Here is an 18,667-nt window from a genome sequence, read left to right on the forward strand (position 1 = left end):
TGGATGCTTCTTTTATAAATATTAAAGAACCGGCGGGAATTGGTTACATCATCCGTGATGCAGAGGCTAATTACATAATAGCGGTAGCAGACACAGTTCGAGGACAACATGCGGAAGAATGCGAAAGCTTAGCAATATTATCCATTCTAAAAGAGGCATTGCAACTCCAAATTCAGTATGTGCACATAGAGAGCGATAATCAAGCTATAATCTTAGCGCTTAATGACAAGGGAGGAAATCTGCACTGGCAAACTCAGAGTATCATTCATCAGATTAACGACATCAAAGATAGCTTTACAGGCAATATATTTACGCATATATCTCGTAATTGTAACTCTTATGCTGATGCATTAGCTAAATGGGGACGTACCCATGGCCAAAAGAAAATATGGCAAGACGTTCTTTCTTTATTTTCGGATTTCTAGTAAGTTGTAATAGACTCTCTTTTTTAATGCTAGTTTATTTCATCAAAAAAAAAAATTATAGAATTGCTTGTACGATGTCCCTTTACAAGTAGTTTTTCAACAAAAAGTTTGAAAATTATATGCGACGTTTGAAAATTTAGAATTTGAGTGTCATGTGTCCATTAGAAATACTGGTTGATCTCTGACCTAATAATTGAATCAAATTATATAGGTGTGCCAATTTCTTACGCATGTTATGGAAGTCTAGTGTGAATCCTGGTGTATCAATACTCAACAGCGAATATATAGCCGTAGACCAGTAGCCAACAAAAAAAAAGGTGGCCAATACGCGGACAACCGTTTTTTCTTATATGGACAACTATTTTCGGGCCCGTTGCGAGTAAACTATTCTTGACTTAGTTGACTTTGATTTAATAAGGGAACAACTCCATAAAGTCTTAAATACTAATAATTAGTAACTTGTGGACTACTAACAAAAATAATAGTTAAAGATTGAAAACCTAAACTGTCTTCTTCTTCATCTTCTTCCTTCTTCTTAGTCTTATTCTTCTTTCTTCACTTCTACTAAAAGTAAACTGTAGTTTCTACCATTTTTTTTTATCAAACCCTAGATGGATGAAGAAGACAAAATCTCTTCTTAGTCTTATTCTTCTTTCTTCACTTCTACTAAAAGTAAACTGTATTTTCTACCATTTTCTTTTATCAAACCCTAGATGGATGAAGAAGACAAAATCCCTCAATCTGCACATGAAGAAGTTTTTCCAGGCGTTTCTATAATAGGCATTAATGACATTGATGAGGTAAAACAGAACATAACTTGCGACGAAAATCTGGCAACATTGCTCTGGTATCTTTCGACTCTATTTTATTTTTGTGATTTGTGAATAGGGTACCCGAGAAATCTTGATTTGAATCACTGTCTTTTCTTTGACTCTTGTCCTTTCTTTATCTTATCTGGGAGCTAATCCCAAATGAACAGGTGTGGAAGCTATAATTGTAAACCACGATCGAATCTATGGAAGCATTAGTTTATACATTTCTCTTAGTCTCGACTCTAGGGATCATTTTTTTCGCTATCTTTTTTCGAGAACCACCTAAGGTTCCCACTAAAAACGTGAAATGATTTTTTATTATCTCAATTGAAGTAATGAGCCTCCCTACATTGATGAGGTAAAACAGAACATAACTTGCGACGAAAATCTGGCAAAATCGGACAATTTTTCAGATTTTCGTAGCAACTTAGCTTCTGTTATGCTATATTTTCGCAGAAAACCGACAAAAATATTGCATAACAGAAGCTAAGTTGCGACGAAAATCTGGCAAGTTTTCTGATTATGCCAGATTTTCGTCGCAAGTGATGTTCTGTTATGCCATATTTTTACACAACCCGAATTACCAGATTCATCTTCCTCTTCACCACCGTTTTCAGAGTCGGAACCAACAGATCCATCTTCGTCTTCCACATCTTCTCTGATTTTCTCTGCCATCAGTACCATCTTCTTCTTCATGGTTGGTTTTAGAGTTTTAGGATTCTAACCTTTGTCTTTGGGAAGATTCTACAACTCCCTTGCCTTTGTTTGATGTCATAACCACCAATGCTTCTTCAAGGAATTTCTCTCTCTAGAAATTTAGGTGATGATGAAGAACAAGTAATAGAAGAGATGAATACTAAACTAACCTAGGGTTTATGGAGAAAGAGGGAGGTCATCATACATCTGATTTTAAGAGGACTTGAGTGAAAATAATAGAGAGTTGTCCCCTTAGAAACTGATGTCCATATAAAAATTTAACTTTTTTGCGTTGTCCACATAAGATAGTTGTTAATATAAGAAAAACGGTTGTCCGCGTATTGGCCACAAAAAAAAACTCTCAAGGATATTATCGTCATTTAGAAAAGCTCTGAGGGGTATTTTAGGTATGAAAGTTTTGTGTGGGATTGGCGCCATGAAACATAAAGTAGACGGCGAATTCTCGAATTTTAAAGCAAAAAATAATTTCTTATAATAATTAAAGTAAAAAAAAATCAAATTATATTTAATTATAGATTTAACTTGATAGGAAAGTTCGAAGACTGAATCCGGTTTCTGACTGACAAACCCGTTTCTTCTGATACACACAGAAACACAGATAAAGAGTCTAGAGAGAAAGAGAGAAAGAGAGAAAGAGAGAAAGAGAGAGAGAGAGAGATAGACAGACTCATTTTCACTTTTACTTTCTCTCTCTACAAAACCAACTTTGAATCCTCCCCCCTTTCCTTTCCTTTCATCATCTCATTTTATTATCAATTTGATGATCTTTCTCTGTTAGATTGAAGAAATTCCAATCGTTAACTGTTCATCATTCATCTCTTTCCAACAGGTAATTAATTATTTAGAATTTGAATGAACGAACATCTTCTTCTTTGTGATTCTGTTTATCATAAATTTAGGGCTATTTTCTCTAATTATGCTTTGATTATCAATTTCGTCTTGATCTAGATCTGTTCATCTATTCAGATTTTCATCTGAAACTTCGCAATTTGGCTTTGCGTAATGATACTTCTCTCTCTCTATCTCTTACGCCAACTCCGAGAAACATTCTCCGGAGATGCCGAATTTGTCTGATCTTTCTGTTCAAAACAAAAAAATAATGTTAATTTCGGCGGAATCCGGGAATTTCTCCTAGTACTTAAACTTCTTGGAGTTATAAATCTGTTTTTAAATGAGTTTTTGTTCTTGTATTTATTAACAGGGGAAGTGGATTTAGTCAATGAGTCGAAGGACTTGAATAGCAAAAGAAGTTGAAGGATATGAAAGAAGTTTCATGGGGACTTATAATTGGGATTACTATTGGTGTAGTAATTGGAGTTCTATTAGCTATTTCTACTCTATTTTGTATTAGATTTCGTCGGAAACGATCTCAGATTGGGAATAGCAGTTCGAGAAGAGCCGCAACGATTCCCATTCGGACTAATGGGGCTGATTCTTGTACAATAATGTCGGATTCAACCTTGGGTCCGGATTCTCCTAAAGCGTCTGAAAGTAGTAGTGGAAGGAATTTGTGGCTTGATCTTCCCAAGAAGAAGAATGTTGTTTCCATGTCCGGAATACCCAAGTACCCATACAAGTATGTCACTACAGTCTCCTGTTGAAACCCCATTTACCTTTCCTTTTAATATGTTAATGTTTGCTGCTTGATTTTTCTTATCCTTTTTCAAGGAGAAGAGTTAATATGAGTTTTATAGGTACATTGATTGGCGACATATTCCGGAAAATTAGTGTTAGTTTCTGCAAGCTTTTTTATACGACAATCTCTATTATCAGTCTGGGTGCTACCTTAAACACGACTTTTCCGACATACAAACCAATGCCACTATGTCAGTTAGATTCTGGGTGCCGCAACCATTTTCACTCAGGAGTCTGTTTTGGTACTTCAAGTAATTCACTAGAATTGATTTTGTTGACATGGCTTACAATCCATTTGCTGCGTCTTCACTCGATTCTGAGTTCTGACATTATTGATGAACCAGTACTAGTCAAAATCTCATATGACAACATCCATCAAAAGAGAAACTTGAGCTTTTAAGTTCTAGCAGTTTAAATTTATTACTGAGTGTTCGTGGACTTCCATAAACCAGCAATCTTTTTTATGGTTATTAGAAACTCCTACTTCTTTTATCAAAGTAATTGACATGTGGGTTCTACGTTTCCTTTTATTATAGTTTATTTTCTAGTGTAAATGAAAAGCTTACTAATCTGTAAATTTGTTCTTTCCTTTCTTGTTTTAACATTTCTTTGATAATTTTTCAGGGATCTGCAGAAAGCAACTCATAATTTTACAACCATGATAGGCCATGGGGCCTTTGGTCCTGTTTACAGAGCGACCATGTCAACAGGTGAGACTGTTGCTGTTAAAATGCTAGCTACTGACTCCAAGCAAGGAGAGAAGGAATTCCAAACAGAGGTATTACGGGGTTAATATATATAGTGATATAAATATAATGTCTACTGTATAATACTGCATCATGAGGATTGTATAAAGCTCAGGCCTGTTCGTGTATCGTCATGATTTGGCTACATTACTTCATGGTTTTATATAGTTGGCTTGCTACAATGCTCGAACTGTTGTGCTAGCTACTAGATGTTTCTGGCATCACTAAAGTCAACCAAAAACACTCAATTCCTATGAAATCCCTATCTCTTTGCGTGCAATTAGTTTTCCGCTTTGGGACCTCGTCTTACTACGGAACTTCTTTTTTGGTGTTAGTTCTGTATTGCTTAAGTTGTCGCTGTAGGAAAGTGAATTTACATTTCTTTTATGATATTTATGCTGCATCCTGAACATGTAAAAGGGTCGACGTTATGTGTAAGGATGCAATGACGTATACACGATTTATAGCTGTCTTTTCATTTACTTTTCAGGTTTCATTACTTGGGAGATTACATCACAGAAATCTTGTAAATTTGGTTGGATATTGTGCAGAGAAAGGGCAGCATATGCTTGTATACGTCTACATGACTAATGGCAGCGTCGCTTCACATTTATATAGTAAGTCAGTGATCAACTCTTTTGTGCAGATTGTAGAAGAAATAAAATAACACAATCTGTCTTCTTTATGCTGCGTAATGAAGTAAATTATCAAAATTCCCATTCTTTGCTCCAGCATCACTTAATATCGTAGTTTTTCATTGTTTGTGCAGGTGAACAACATAAACCTCTAAGCTGGGATTTGAGAATTTATATTGCTCTAGATGTAGCAAGAGGTTTAGAATATCTTCATGATGGTGTAAGTTTCATCTTTGCAGGAACTGAGTTCCAGAAACTCCATTGTTATTAAAATTCCCGACTTCCTCATTATCCTTCGTTTTCTTTCCTTATTGCAGGCTGTCCCACCTGTAGTGCACCGTGACATCAAGTCTTCCAACATTCTTCTGGATAGGACAATGAAAGCCCGAGTAAGTAATTCCCCTGTTGTCTCTAAATATGCAGTGAGAATATATGAAAACAGAAAGAAAGTAAAAGAAAAATAAGAAGAATGAGGAAAAAGCTAAGACCTTTTCACGTCCAATTGGCAATTATAACACCTGTCTTTCTTTTCCGGGCATAGAAGAGCATTACTTTCTTATCATGGGAGTGTGGTTACTTGACTACTTGAATCGACGGTTACTCTGGATTTAACTCTGATGAACTAACAAGTTACATACTGGGTTGAGCAGGTGGCTGATTTTGGACTTTCAAGGGAAGAAATGGTTAATCCACATGTATCTAACGTTAGGGGAACTTTCGGCTATCTTGACCCTGAGTACATGTCAACGAGAGCTTTCACAAAGAAAAGTGATGTCTACAGTTTCGGGGTCTTGCTGTTTGAACTTATTGCAGGCAGAAATCCGCAACAGGGTCTCATGGAATATGTCGAACTCGTAAGATCAGAATTATTTTCTCTTACAATTCACAGGATACCACTTCTTCTCTGACTGGAAACTATAATGTCAAAAGATAATGAGTTCTTGCCAACATTGCCTTAGGAATAGGGACCAAAGCTAAACCATAATCCCCAGACTAGTTTGCCCTTCCTGAAATCATCTATTGCTATTTTCTTTTTTTTAGTTGATTCTGATATTTTTATTAAATGATGATGAATAGGCTGCAATGGACACAGAAGGGAAAGGCGGGTGGGAGGAGATAGTAGATGCCCGACTTGACGGCAAATTTGATACAGAAGAACTAAACGAAGTTGCAACACTTGCATACAAATGCATAACTCGAATATCAAAAAAGCGTCCGTCTATGAGGGACATAGTGCAAACCCTAAGTGGGATCGTCAAGTCAAAGCATAATAAGAAGCATCATGCCAGAGAATTATCAGTAACAGAAGAGGTAGAAGTCGCCATTGATGTAGTAGAAAAATCAGATACTCGAGTTCCAGTCACTAAACTAGGTAGAGAGGAATCTATAGACAGCTCAATTAGCCTGCCAGAAGTTTAAAGGTGGTGCTTTGTTTTTTTCTTTGTCAATTTTGGTGTTTGATTTCTAAATGAAAAGCAATACTAGAAGGGAAATGTAGTAGCTTAAGAGCTTTGATGGGTTGATTTCAGATGGAGGGTCTCCAATCTCCACTACCCACATTCTTAACTTTGTGTAATATAATCTCATTTTTGTACATGTCTTGGTTTTTTTTTTGTTGAAAGATGTCTTTGTTTGTTAAAGGGGAAGTATCAATGAAATAGCTTGTGTGAGCAACTTTGTTTGTTGTGGGCGAGGTGTATTGAAATTCAACCTTCTCTAACTTTTCTTTTCACGATCTCTAGTATTATATTCCTGATTCTCCATGGGATGTGGCCATCATTCTTACTACAAGTCCAGATCACGGTGATCGCATCTCCCTCGATGATCACTTTGTCAATATCTAATCTGATTGCTAGTTTCACACCTAAAAGAACTACACTTCTGTAATAATCAGATTTTCAGTAATATAATAGGCACTACCAAGAACTCCCCGCCAGTGTTTTTGACTATAGCACCCAAAGCTCCACTGCCATTTTTGAACACCCCATCAACATTTATCTTGTGGTACCATGGAGGAGGATGTAACTAGGCGACTTGATGGTGATCTTTGATTTGAGTCCTTGTTGGACTATCGGGTAAATGATCCTTGTCTTTGAAATCTGACCACATAATAATAACATCATTTATAACCTTTATACTATAAGGTTTTGTGTTTTCAAAAGCAAATTTATTCCTAGCCTTCCACATATACCAGAGTATATAACAACTCATATGAACTCCTTAATCATCAACCTTTGTTGTGATTCATCTTTAAGTATTTCGAATATTATTTGTGATGAATCGATTCAGACACCTAGTGGGGATCGAAATCAGACTTCGTTTACAAATTGGCAGTCTTTGAAAAGGTGGTTTGTATCTACCTCGTTATCATTACCCAATGAGCGCTCATATCTTCGACTAAATCATAATGAATCTTAAAGCTCTAACCTTAGTTGGGATAAAATCGTTCATCAACCTCCAAATAAACACTTGCACTCTTGGGGCAATGTCAACATTTTTCCAGAATTTTAGCTATGTGAACTCGCTTAAAATGGGATCGGTCGAATAAGAACTCGACAATGTTGTGTTTATTAGCGATCGAAATAGAGATTTAGATGTAAACTCGCCTTTTTTTTTGTGAGTCCAAATGATATTGTCTTCATTAGTCAGATTTTCCAATGAAATTTTCAGAATTTCCTTCACCGAAAGCTTATCGAACACTCGTATTGACTATTAATGATATCTGTCTTCCATCTTTTACCATTCAAGTCAATAAGTCTTTTTGTAATTCTTTCCTTCTTCTCGAAAACCTCTTAGAGAAGGTATCCATGGGTGGTGGGTAATCGGGTCGGGTATCAGATACCACATCCACCTCTCTCTATTGTGAGCATGGTGCCTAGTACGCACCACTAATTCCCCCTCTCCAACTTTATCTATCTACTAGAAGAACGTAATCTTGTTTCTTCAGAGAAGTTATCCACCAAAAGACCAAAGCACTAGAGCAACTATAATCTCTTTCTCTCTCTCCCAGAAGCCAAAACAACAATGGCAGCCATGGCTGCGCTTCAAAGCTCCATGACTTCAATCTCTCTCTCCTCTAATTCTTTCTTAGGCCAACGTTTCTCACCCTCTCTCTATCCTATCCCGGTATGTGTTCATTCTTTCTTCTTCTCCTCCTTTTCTTTTGTTTATCTTCTTTCCTTCAATGAGAATCTTAGATTTTACCAAGATTTAATAGACTAATGGGTTCTCTGTTTTGGGTTTCTACTTCTAAACTGAAATTATTTAAGTGGGTTGGGGTTTTCTTTTTTTCTCTCTAAGCTCATTAGATACATAAGGTTCTGCAAAATGTTTGATTCTTGCATAAATTGAACTAAATGGTATAAATTTATCATATGGAGAATAACCCAGATTGAAGAAAATGTTTCACATTTGTAGCTGATACATTGTTGTTTATTTGAATTGGGAATTCAGTAGAAATAACTGTTTTTGTTGGATATTTATCTAATGTTCATCAATGTTCAGTGTTCCTTAACCAGTTTACAGGTCTAGCAATAGTTCATTTTGGTTTATGGATAACCTCATTTCTTTCCACACTTGAAAATTCCACCTTTGGGTTTTTCTTTTTTGAAATGTTAGGATACATTAAGGGGGTATGAATCCGTGTCTCGACCCGAGACCTAGAGGGTTGGGAACCAACTTGGTTATGACTCACCTTTGGGTTTGTAATAGCTAGTCAAGTAAATTCGCATCCTGCTTGTGTTCTTCTTAAGTTGAGAAATTTTGAAGGTAATGAGGGTAGGAATTAGACTAGAAGGTTCGGGTGTTATGTTTTTTCTATGGGGAATAAGATTTTGATAGGTTCATTGCTATTGTAACCCTTTGTGAGAACTCATGTAATTGGTGTTCCGTGGTGTAGATTTGTTAAGGTTTTAGTATTTTGTGCTTAAAGGCATCCATCTTTTCGGAGTTTGGCTCATATATCATAAATATAGTTGGTTATCTCCACTTGGCTTTGCATATGAAGTTCTGGTTTACTGAAAAGCTGATAGGTCGAAGGAATAAATAATATTCTGAGCTTTTTGTATCTCATTTATCGGTATCGGCCTGCATTGCTCCCCAATTATGGTGGCTCCTCGTAATGATCCGGGGGGGGGGGGGGGGGGGGGGGGGGGGGTGATTTCTATATCCACTTGACCAATAATCTAAAAGAACGACGAGGTCATGATATTTTAAATGTGAAGTGTATTTCTAAATTAAGATTGTTTGTCTTGGATAAACTTCGCTCTAACACATTTGTTGTGTTTGTCGTGCAGGTCAACTCTGTGGAGAAGCCATGTCTAATCGTAATGAGGGTTGGTATCTTATCCCTTAGCATATCATAATATTGAGGTGTATATGTTTTCCTGAATTTTGAGTAGTGAAGTTGATGTATCACACGACGACATGGAACCAAGGTTACCAGATTCGCGGTACGTTCCGGTACGCGGTACGAAAACGGGTACGCGATACGCATATTAGAGTGTATCCGGTACGTGGGGGTATACTTATTCGGTACGCTAATTCGGTACATAATTCGTTTAATACAAAATTTCGATTCGTTACTTAATAAGATATTCCAGAATAATTGGTCTTTGGAAACTATCCTTAATTTAAAATCGGAGAGAGAAAAGCAGTTGGAGATATTATAGCAATTGTGCTTTACTGTTTAGTTTATAAAAAGAAGTTAAAACCCTAGATCTAAATCCAACGGCCACAATGTATTAGGAAACCCTAAAAATAACTGTATAAAAAGAAGTATTCTCTCCCCACCCCATCAACTGGCCGACTCTTACTCTCTTTCTCCCTCTCTGCCGAAAACTACTATTACACAAGAAATGAAAAACCTAATACAGAGTAATAGAAGGAAGAAGAAAGGATAAGTTATTGGCTTTTTGCCATCACCTAAACTTCATCTTCTTCCTCATATTACTCTGCATTTTTTTTCTTTAACCATTCACCAAGAGTTTTATATCTCAAAAGAACTTGGAGCCTTCAACTCATCAGATCGAGGTATGTATTTGCTTCACAGAGTTCACCCTTCTTCTCTTAAAAACGATTCGCTAGATCGAGCGATCTGGTTCGCGAACGTATCCTGAAAGGGTTCGCGCGAACCAGATCGCGATTCGTGGGGTGTTCAAACGAATCTGGTAACCTTGCATGGAACCCACTATAGCTGAGTGGCTTATGCGTTTAGTTTATCTGTCAATGTAGGTCACCAGCTTGTTAAGGTTAATAATCCTTTCCTTCATTTTTGAGGTACTATACTTGTTACCGACAAAAAAATCTTCCCCCATTTGAAATGAATGATCATATATAATCTTCTTTCTTCTCTTACCATTTTCTCCAAATCAGTAATATTTATGAACTTCTATTGTCTTTATCTTGATTTTTATACAGCCGTGCCAGAGCACATTGGCTTGTCTCCCTAGCCCTTAGGCTAATGACTGTTTTTAGGCCAATGAAACCATTTCCTGCGTCTCTATGTAAAATTGCTTACTGGGAACGTCTTTCACTCTCTTGCTCTAGCTCTCTCTGGTCCTGTAAATGGCTAAATGCTACACACAGACACACACATATATATGTATATTGCATATGCTTAGGATAATACATTCTAAACCGTATAGAGAAGTGAAACCATCATTTGCCAACCTCCTGGCTGTTTCATTAATGAATCCTGGTTAATGGAGACCCATGGGGATCTCTTATACCCACTAAGTTAAAGATATAGATAGATCAATATAGTAATAGCCAGCCCTAGTTATATGTGGTAGCATAGATTGTCTCTACAGTTAACCTGTCTGCTTATTACAGCTTAAGCGATGGGAACGGAAGGAATGTAAACCAAACAGTCTTCCAATTTTACAAAAAATGCACGTCAAACTAGGAGACACAGTGAAAATCATCTCTGGTCACGAAAAAGGTAAAATTGGAGAGGTTGTTAGACTTTTCAAGCATAACAGCACTGTGATTGTGAAAGATATGAACTTGAAGACAAAACACATGAAGAGCAGAGAAGAAGGCGAGCCAGGGCAGATTGTCAAGGTCCTTTGCCTCTTCTTTTTCTTTCTTTTTTTCTTTCGGGATGTTTTTCATGTACATCACTCATAAGTCTTTGTTTTCTGAGTTTTCGCCATCCTATTGTGAACAAGTTTTCACTAGGTTGGTCTTGTAACTTCCTTAAATTTGGTTTATTAGGTTGAAGGACCTATTCACAGCTCAAATGTGATGCTTTACTCAAAAGACCAGAATGTAGCGAGCCGTGTTGGACATAAAGTTCTCGAGGACGGGACTCGAGTTCGTTATCTCATCAAAACTGGGGAGATTATCGACAAGAAAGAAGACTGGAAAAGAGCAACAAAAGAGAAACAGTTAGCAGAGAAAGTTGAAGCTTAGGACTCATACATCTGGACTGTCATTGTGAATTTAGTTACTCTGATTAAGGTATCAAAAAATTCTAATCCATGGATATTTCCTCTAGATGTTTGTTGTTCATGTAGATCCTGCAATTTATTGATATTATCTCTGTCGCTTTTTGGGTTTAATGTTTCTCGTTTCTTCATTTTTGTTTCTTGGATAATCGAATCCCATTTTTTGACAACTTTTTCTTCTTTCAATAGTTATATCTGTTATTTCTCTTAGTAGCTCTGGTAGAATTTTAAATTAGTCCATCGATCTGGTAAGTAAATGATAAGTGCAATGGTAGTATAGATCCGACTGTTTCGTAACCGGAAGAGATTACAGTCTAGACTAGTCCGATGGAAGGATGCATATGCGACGCAGATAGTTATAGTTGAACATGTCAAATTGATTGAATGAGTCAGGTTGAGACGAATTCGATACAGAAAACATTATCTCAAAGATGAATGAGAAACCATTCTCAAAAAAACATTATTACTATGACCCAGGATAGTTCAGAGTTGTATATATTTATGGTAGCATGTACTTTTGAGAGTGGGGTGTGTGTGTCTATGAAAGTTCCCATAAGCTGAAGAAAGATGGTGCTCTGGACTTATAAGTGTAACCTCCAAAGGGAAATCAAAATCTTAAATTTTGGGGGTTGAACAATTGTAGATATAAATTGCAGTTTTGGGTAGAACAACAAAGTAAAACATCAAACAGTAAAGATGGATTTATATTCTTTAAAGACAACAACATTCAAAATTCTCATGGCTTCTCACTTTCATCTTAAATCTTTGTCTAAATCAAGACACCCCATCAAGAAAGAATAGGACCACTTGCCTTCTCTCACACTTAATACTACAGTTGCATCCATTAAATTATTTCCTTGTATACACAGGCAGGCACCACCCATACTGAAGTACATGTTCATGTGTGTACACTTTATATCGAGAAGATCTTATATATGTAATTTAACTCATTTACCCATACCTAACTAGGCTTCCATTATCCCCCAAAATCAAGTGAAACCTTTTCACCAATGTAATGTTTTGTATTCAACTTGCCTTATTCAATTTCGAAGGTGAAGACCCATAGGGAAATTTCGGGTTATATTTGTACAAAAAAATCATATAGGAGGCAAGATCAATGAGGGAGACTGATAGTCTCACATTGCTTAGGGGAGCGCTGCGAACCTAGGTTACTAGCTCAAGCTTAGTAAATGTTGAGTCCTTGTGGGTGGGTTTGTGGAGCGTTTGCTAGAAACAAAACTTTTATCAGGCAAAAGCAGAGACAATATCATTGCGGCTTGGGTTGTTACAAATACCCCGTAAATTTGTTGAAAGAATTCTTAACATTTTCAAGAGACATAACTTGAACAAGAAATGGTAGATAGAATCAACACAAAAGGAAGAACAAATTTTGGTATATGGGCAACTGGATGGTATATTATAAGATTGATCACTACAAAAGCAAGATTTACCAAAAATTTCCAACTTCAAAAAATAAAAATCTTAGTTTTAGGGTTTACAGATTACCACAAAGCATGGAAGTAGAGCTTTAGCATTTAGTAAGTAGAGCTCTTCAATATTAGAATAAGGACCCATTTTTCCGGCCAACGAGTCAAACCCTGATTGACCAGCTAGTTCTTGGATATTCTCTAAGGGTTTATGGACTCTTCCAGCAATCACTCTGCAAACTATCAAAGCTTTCTTTACTAATGAGTTTTGTTCATGAAGTTGGGTAGATTCAAAAGCTCTTCCACTCGTCGAAGTTGTGAAAACACCAATGCCACCATTAACCTCCTTGTTAATGGAGAACCCATGTCTTATAATTCGACAAACATTGCATAGGTCTGAGACACAAAGGTTGGATGAACCATTCATGCCCAGAGAGCAGGCCACGGTCGTGCCATAGAATCTCAATAGTTCATTTCCATCCGCCAAGCAACGAGGATGTTTCTTAGGGAGTTTACTAGCTTTCATCTTTACCATTTCTCTATAGTCCTCGAATCGAGCTAGTGTCTTTTGCATATTATGGACCTTTAATACCCTGTCAATTCGAGTAGAACTATTCTCGGACTTGAAAGAACTTATTTGGCAAATGATCTCCACTATCTTTCGAGACGAGTCACCTTCGACTAGTTCAGTAACTGCAAAAACATAACAATTGTAAGTAAGGTCCTAAGCACAAAAGCAACAAGCTTGATTCAAGGAAGAAAACTTCGATAAACCGAAGACAAATTTAGGCAATTAAGATATAGATAGACCAACTAATGCACATCTAAGATGAAGACCAAACCAAATACCTAGGAATTGAAACTGAATCAAAATGAAAACAGATAACAAATTGAAGTATTGGGAAGGATTAAGTTTAGTACCTGCATGGTTGGAGAGATGATGAGCTTCTACAGCTTCCCATTTCCCAAATTTTTCTCCACATTTATGGCAAGTAATAGAAGACCCATTTGAATCAGCATCAAGAGAAACCCTAGATTTTGAAGAAAACCCACCACCCAAAATAGTAGAATCTCCAAATCCAACTCTTCCTTTATCAGAAAGAAAACTAGGAGATTTTCTTGGTGGAGTAGCTGAACTTTTAAATTGAGAACCATAATGTCCACCAGGACCAGGTGTTCCTGGTCTAAGAGTACCCACAAAAGTTGAACCACCACCAGAACCACCACCACCACCACCATTTTCTTGTAATCCATGACTAAAACCAGTAATTTTAAGTTCACAAGTAGAATGTTTAAGAATAACTTCATGAGCTAATGGATTAATTAGTTCATTACTCCCAATAGATCTTGGACTACACATTGCTGGTTTCTCAATATGTCTCTTACTTCCATGAATAACATCTTTGAGATTTGCTATAGATCTTGAACAACCAGACCTAGTTGTTCTTTTTGTTAAGATTGTGCCTAACCCATTGTTCTTATTAGAACTCAATCCATTGTTTTTTGAAGAAGAAGAAGAAGAAGCTTTTGGATCATAAACATCTGATGGATCAGATTTGCATTGTAAAGATTTCTTTAATGAAAACCAAACTGTTGGTATCTTCTTTTCTTCTTCTCCTTCCTGCTTTTTCTCTTTTTGGGGTTTCCTTAAACCTGATTGTTTCATTCTTCTTCTTCTTCTTCTACTTTTCTATTTTCATGCACTTATCTCAAAAACCCATGTTCACATTGCTACCCTCTTTGAGTTTCTAAGAACTTTTCATATACCCAAAGCTGCCATTACTAAAGCTTTCAAAAAAACACAAGATTCTCTCTCTCTCTCTCTCTCTCTCTCTCTCTCTCTATCACTTCCTCTGTAAATTTTCTTACTTTTTGTAGCAGAGTACTCTATTTCTGCAACTTCTTTTTCTTTTGAAATCTAAAAGATAAAGACCCTTTATCACTTACCTTATTATGAATTGGTTTTTCAGTCTTCACAATAGAAAAGAGTTCACTAAACCAGGAAACCCCATAAACTGAAATTGGAAACTTTCTCCCCCAGTCATGGGTCTTAGAGAGAGAGAGACAGAGGGGTGAGTTGGGGGTTTTGAGAGAGAGAGAGGGAGATATTCAAAAGCAAGTTAATGGGGAAATGAAAACCCAAGTTGGGGTTCACTGACATTAACAAAGGAAAACACCAAACAAATACAGAAACTGGTGGCTGTAAAAACAGTACCACTCAAAATGATGGAGAAATCCAAGTTTGTTTGTTTTAATGGCTTCAATTTTAAATTTAAACTTCTTCTCATTTTAATTTCGGTTCAATTTTGAGAGTAACTAAACGGGTCGAGTTTTATACTAGTATTGACCCGCACTTATAACCCACCAAATTTTTTTTTTTTCTTGAACATATAACCCACCAAATTGATAGTCGGTTTGATATCATTAATGGTATGGAAAGATGTGAGCTTTATTTCTTTACTGTACAAGTAGATTCACCATAGATTTAGGGAGTATTTGATTTTTCTCCAAGCTACTGTTTGTTATTTCTTTTATGTGACAAGTGATATCTGATCGAGTAACATTTCAGAATATTTGTAATGTTTAACTTGTCTGAATAGTTGATGCAAAAACAACTCTTACGATCTTAATGATTTAGAATCAATTGTAGTGTTGCATACATTAGATCTCACTTTTTGAGCTAGTTTTTTTGGATGATAAAGGTCCAAGACAACTTGGGGCAAATACGTCTAAGATCGCACCAACAAATAGTACTAGCACTCAGGTTTAGTTAAGTCTTTTGAGTCCTATCATCGAAGATAAGATAGGCGTTCGGATTCTAACGAAGAAGGAGAATACTACTAGAGTGATCTTACATTAGTTGAAGGAAAGAGTGATGGTACTTTACAATGAGGAATATCTCTTCTTCTAGCTTTTGAGGTAAGAACCGTCCAAATTACTTGGTGCAAATAAGAAAAAAAAAAAAAAGGGAAAAACTCACAACTGATTCAACTACAAGGTAAAAGTTGACTTGGATAAGTTTTAAGGGCGGAGTAAATTTTGCAAAATCGGAAAGATATAAATTTTTTTTATGAAATCAAAACTCAAGAGAGAGACAAAACAAAGAGATCGTGGGGGGAGAGAAAGAAAGGGACCATAGTGATAATGAAGTTTGAACACCAAAACCCATGGAGTTTTCTTGGTATGATTAATAAACTCATAAATTGAAAAAGGCACAAAAGAGATGAAAGGTAGGGAGTGAAAAAGAAGTTTTTGGGATTGCTTAAATTAATCTTCTCAATTATTATTTGATATAATTCTAGTGTGAGTTCACTAATAAATGCACTATCCACACAAACGATGAAAGGAGTGAAAGTGATTGTACTCCCTCCTACAAAAAAACAAACCCTAATCACCTTTGTCTCTCATTGAAGAAACCCTAGTGTGGGGTTGGTGTATGGGTTACCAAACCATAGAAAAATCTTATTCCACCTTTTTCTACAAGTGGAAAAAATACAATGTGTATGTATTCCTTAATGTGGATTCATATGATAAACACAGTATAATGAAAGAGTAAATGTTTAAGATAAATTTTCTTATAGTTGACTATAATTATTGTAATAAAAAAGTTACTGATTATTAAATAAACGAGTCCATTAAGAACGGATCTTACAAGACTGACAATCTAACACGCTTTAGATCTCGGTACCAATAGATCGTTGGATAGTCTCTTGACTGCTCATATTATTAAACAATCGTTCGAAGGTTGCCGCGTTTAAGAATCTCAACGGCTATGCTCATTTTTAACTCTTTGAAACATTTCATCGCTTGCTAAGACCTTCTTCTTAGATCAACTCTCACGTCTCTTTGCGAGTTTACTTATTCATAAATCTTCTTCAAAAACGAGACATGGTTAATGACAAAAAGCATAAACACCAGACAATTATTGATTTATACTATTGTAATGGCGATGACGGACTAACGGCCTTGATTCATCAAACAAGCAAATAGAAATATAAATTTGTATAGTACTATAGTAGCACTTCAAATGACCCAATGAGAGTTAGGGGAGATAAATCTATCTAAATTTGGTCTCCCCTAGTACATCCAATATTTTGGATGGATCAAATAGTGGTCCAATGGGTTATTACCTCTCAATCATGAAGGACTATCCCAAATCAACTCAAACCACAAATAGACAAATTAATACCATTGCTTTAACCATCTTATCCTCTCTCTGTTCTCTGAGAAAAAGAGAGAAATAAGAAGTTTTTAGGTCTATCTTTCCACAGTACAAAAAAAAGTAAAGCTATTGAATTTACATATAAAAATGTATTAAATTCCTAAAAACAACAAAAAGAGAATATGCAAGAATTAACCTATTAGGTGAAGTACACATTATGGGTAATAACTAATAAGTTTATCTGAGCTACCTATATAATAACATAGGTGTTTAATTCGTAACAAAGAGTATGAAAGCATTGTATGAGAATATGAAACTTCATAATACAAAGCTTTATAAAAGAATATGATGTTTCATAAAAGTGTAAGAAGATTCTGAGATAATGGACTTCATATTTCTACACGAATCTTCGTAATTATCTTACTGTTATGCGAACGTAAAGTCCTAATTACCCTTGTATTGCAGGATTATCTTTTTTTAATCACGGAAGTATGGGGTTTGTGGAATATGAAGATGACCCGAGGAAACTACATCATTCAACATATAACTTCATAACTAGTGCACAATAAACTTGTTTTATGGTTCATAATTTAGTGTGGTTCAAAATCGAAACAGTGTAGGTTCAAATAGAAAAACTAAAACTAACCGAACTTCTAATTGAGCCAATGTAATGGTCATCATAACAATAAAAGAAATTTTCATACCTCAATCTGTATGTCATAATTAGAAAAATACTGTGAAATTAATAACCGCCTAAGAACTTACAACGGACAAAAAATTATGCAGATTAAGTAATTTACGGACTTCATAATTCAGTATGAAATTTCAAAACTCGTAATTTAGTTTTAAAAATGACATGTTACGTAATTTCAATAGGCAAAAGGGTCACGAACATCAAAGTCATATTCTCGTATATAAGTTGGGGCAATGTCAATCATGTCCATGGAGCAACGAGAGCGTTATCACATTAGAGAGAATGTTACACCGAAAAGTTTCACTCTTATCAATAAATTTGGTCGTTTTCTATTCACTCGCATAAATATATATTTTTCTCATACCGCATAAAAGATGTACTTAACTGTCCCCGTTAGGGTTTTTTGAGTTTACCCCTCATCATATACTGGTAATTGAATTTTGCCCCCTTCAATGACGGGCAATTGAGCTTACCCCTTACATTTATTATTTTTGACAACACAAAGGTTGCATTTGGCATACGTGAAATATTGTGATACCAAGAACAATTATTCTTTAATATGATTCTTATTAGTTATTCCACCTTACTTTATTGTTCGGGAATATAACTAATAAAAAGTTATTTTGTTTGTATATCATTTAATTTATTATTTTATTATCAAATGTCAAACAAGCGTCATAGTAATTTTGACAAAAAAATTAAATTCAAGAGTGTAAGTTCAACTACCAATTACTAAAGGAGATAAACTCAACTACTGATTAGAGTTGAGAGAGTGAGCTCAAAAAACTCTATTTGAATCAAACTCACATTACAACCCATTCTGGTTTCTTTCATTCAAACAAATAAAATTTTGTTTTATGTTGTAAAATTAAATGTTCTTAGATTTGGATGAGGATCTGTCTTTTCCTCCCTCTCTCAGCACCAAACTAAAGAAAACAGAGATGAAGATGCCAATTAAATGGAGG

The 18,667-nt window shown here is 35.8% G+C and overlaps 3 protein-coding genes across 4 annotated transcripts; 2 read left to right on the plus strand and 1 right to left on the minus strand.

Moving 5' to 3' along the window:
* Positions 1–2,463: 2,463 nt before the first annotated feature.
* CRLK1 (Protein kinase superfamily protein) lies at positions 2,464–6,644 on the plus strand. 2 transcript variants are annotated; one of them, XM_086663430.1, is made up of 8 exons: positions 2,464–2,783; positions 3,156–3,530; positions 4,214–4,367; positions 4,826–4,952; positions 5,105–5,190; positions 5,288–5,359; positions 5,621–5,824; positions 6,048–6,644. In XM_086663430.1, the coding sequence occupies exons 2-8, from the start codon at positions 3,214–3,216 to the stop codon at positions 6,387–6,389; spliced, it is 1,302 nt and encodes a 433-aa protein (XP_086519556.1). In that variant the 5' UTR covers positions 2,464–2,783; positions 3,156–3,213; the 3' UTR covers positions 6,390–6,644. The 2 variants fall into 2 exon arrangements, with proteins under 2 accessions (XP_086519556.1, XP_086519557.1); XM_086663431.1 differs by having other exon boundaries at positions 2,576–2,828; positions 3,090–3,530.
* A 1,220-nt stretch (positions 6,645–7,864) lies between these two features.
* Positions 7,865–11,589, plus strand: RPL24 (Translation protein SH3-like family protein). Its single transcript, XM_086663433.1, has 4 exons — positions 7,865–8,096; positions 9,266–9,304; positions 10,803–11,033; positions 11,187–11,589. Exons 1-4 carry the CDS (start codon positions 7,995–7,997, stop codon positions 11,382–11,384), a joined length of 570 nt encoding a protein of 189 aa, XP_086519559.1. The 5' UTR covers positions 7,865–7,994; the 3' UTR covers positions 11,385–11,589.
* Positions 11,590–12,815: 1,226 nt separating this feature from the next.
* LOC147555770 (zinc finger protein-like protein) lies at positions 12,816–15,148 on the minus strand. Its single transcript, XM_086663432.1, has 2 exons — positions 13,768–15,148; positions 12,816–13,539 (listed from the first exon to the last, which is right to left on the minus strand). The coding sequence occupies exons 1-2, from the start codon at positions 14,510–14,512 to the stop codon at positions 12,908–12,910; spliced, it is 1,377 nt and encodes a 458-aa protein (XP_086519558.1). The 5' UTR covers positions 14,513–15,148; the 3' UTR covers positions 12,816–12,907.
* Between the last annotated feature and the right edge of the window lie 3,519 nt (positions 15,149–18,667).

Source organism: Eschscholzia californica, unplaced genomic scaffold, assembly GCF_041429995.1.
Source record: "Eschscholzia californica isolate CP2 unplaced genomic scaffold, dmEscCali1.0.p SCAF_2, whole genome shotgun sequence".
Lineage (NCBI taxonomy): Eukaryota > Viridiplantae > Streptophyta > Magnoliopsida > Ranunculales > Papaveraceae > Eschscholzia > Eschscholzia californica.

Bases quoted from the DNA above. Each gene is read 5' to 3' on its own strand.
- CRLK1 (XM_086663430.1), top strand. From the start codon at position 3,214: ATGAAAGAAGTTTCATGGGGACTTATAATTGGGATTACTATTGGTGTA. The intron at 5,191-5,287 runs GTAAGTTTCATC...TCCTTATTGCAG, and splicing joins TAGAATATCTTCATGATGGT to GCTGTCCCACCTGTAGTGCA. The intron at 5,825-6,047 runs GTAAGATCAGAA...GATGATGAATAG, and splicing joins TCATGGAATATGTCGAACTC to GCTGCAATGGACACAGAAGG.
- RPL24 (XM_086663433.1), top strand. From the start codon at position 7,995: ATGGCAGCCATGGCTGCGCTTCAAAGCTCCATGACTTCAATCTCTCTC. The intron at 9,305-10,802 runs GTTGGTATCTTA...TGCTTATTACAG, and splicing joins CATGTCTAATCGTAATGAGG to CTTAAGCGATGGGAACGGAA. The intron at 11,034-11,186 runs GTCCTTTGCCTC...TTGGTTTATTAG, and splicing joins AGCCAGGGCAGATTGTCAAG to GTTGAAGGACCTATTCACAG.
- LOC147555770 (XM_086663432.1), bottom strand. From the start codon at position 14,512: ATGAAACAATCAGGTTTAAGGAAACCCCAAAAAGAGAAAAAGCAGGAA. The intron at 13,540-13,767 runs GTACTAAACTTA...ATGTTTTTGCAG, and splicing joins TCATCTCTCCAACCATGCAG to TTACTGAACTAGTCGAAGGT.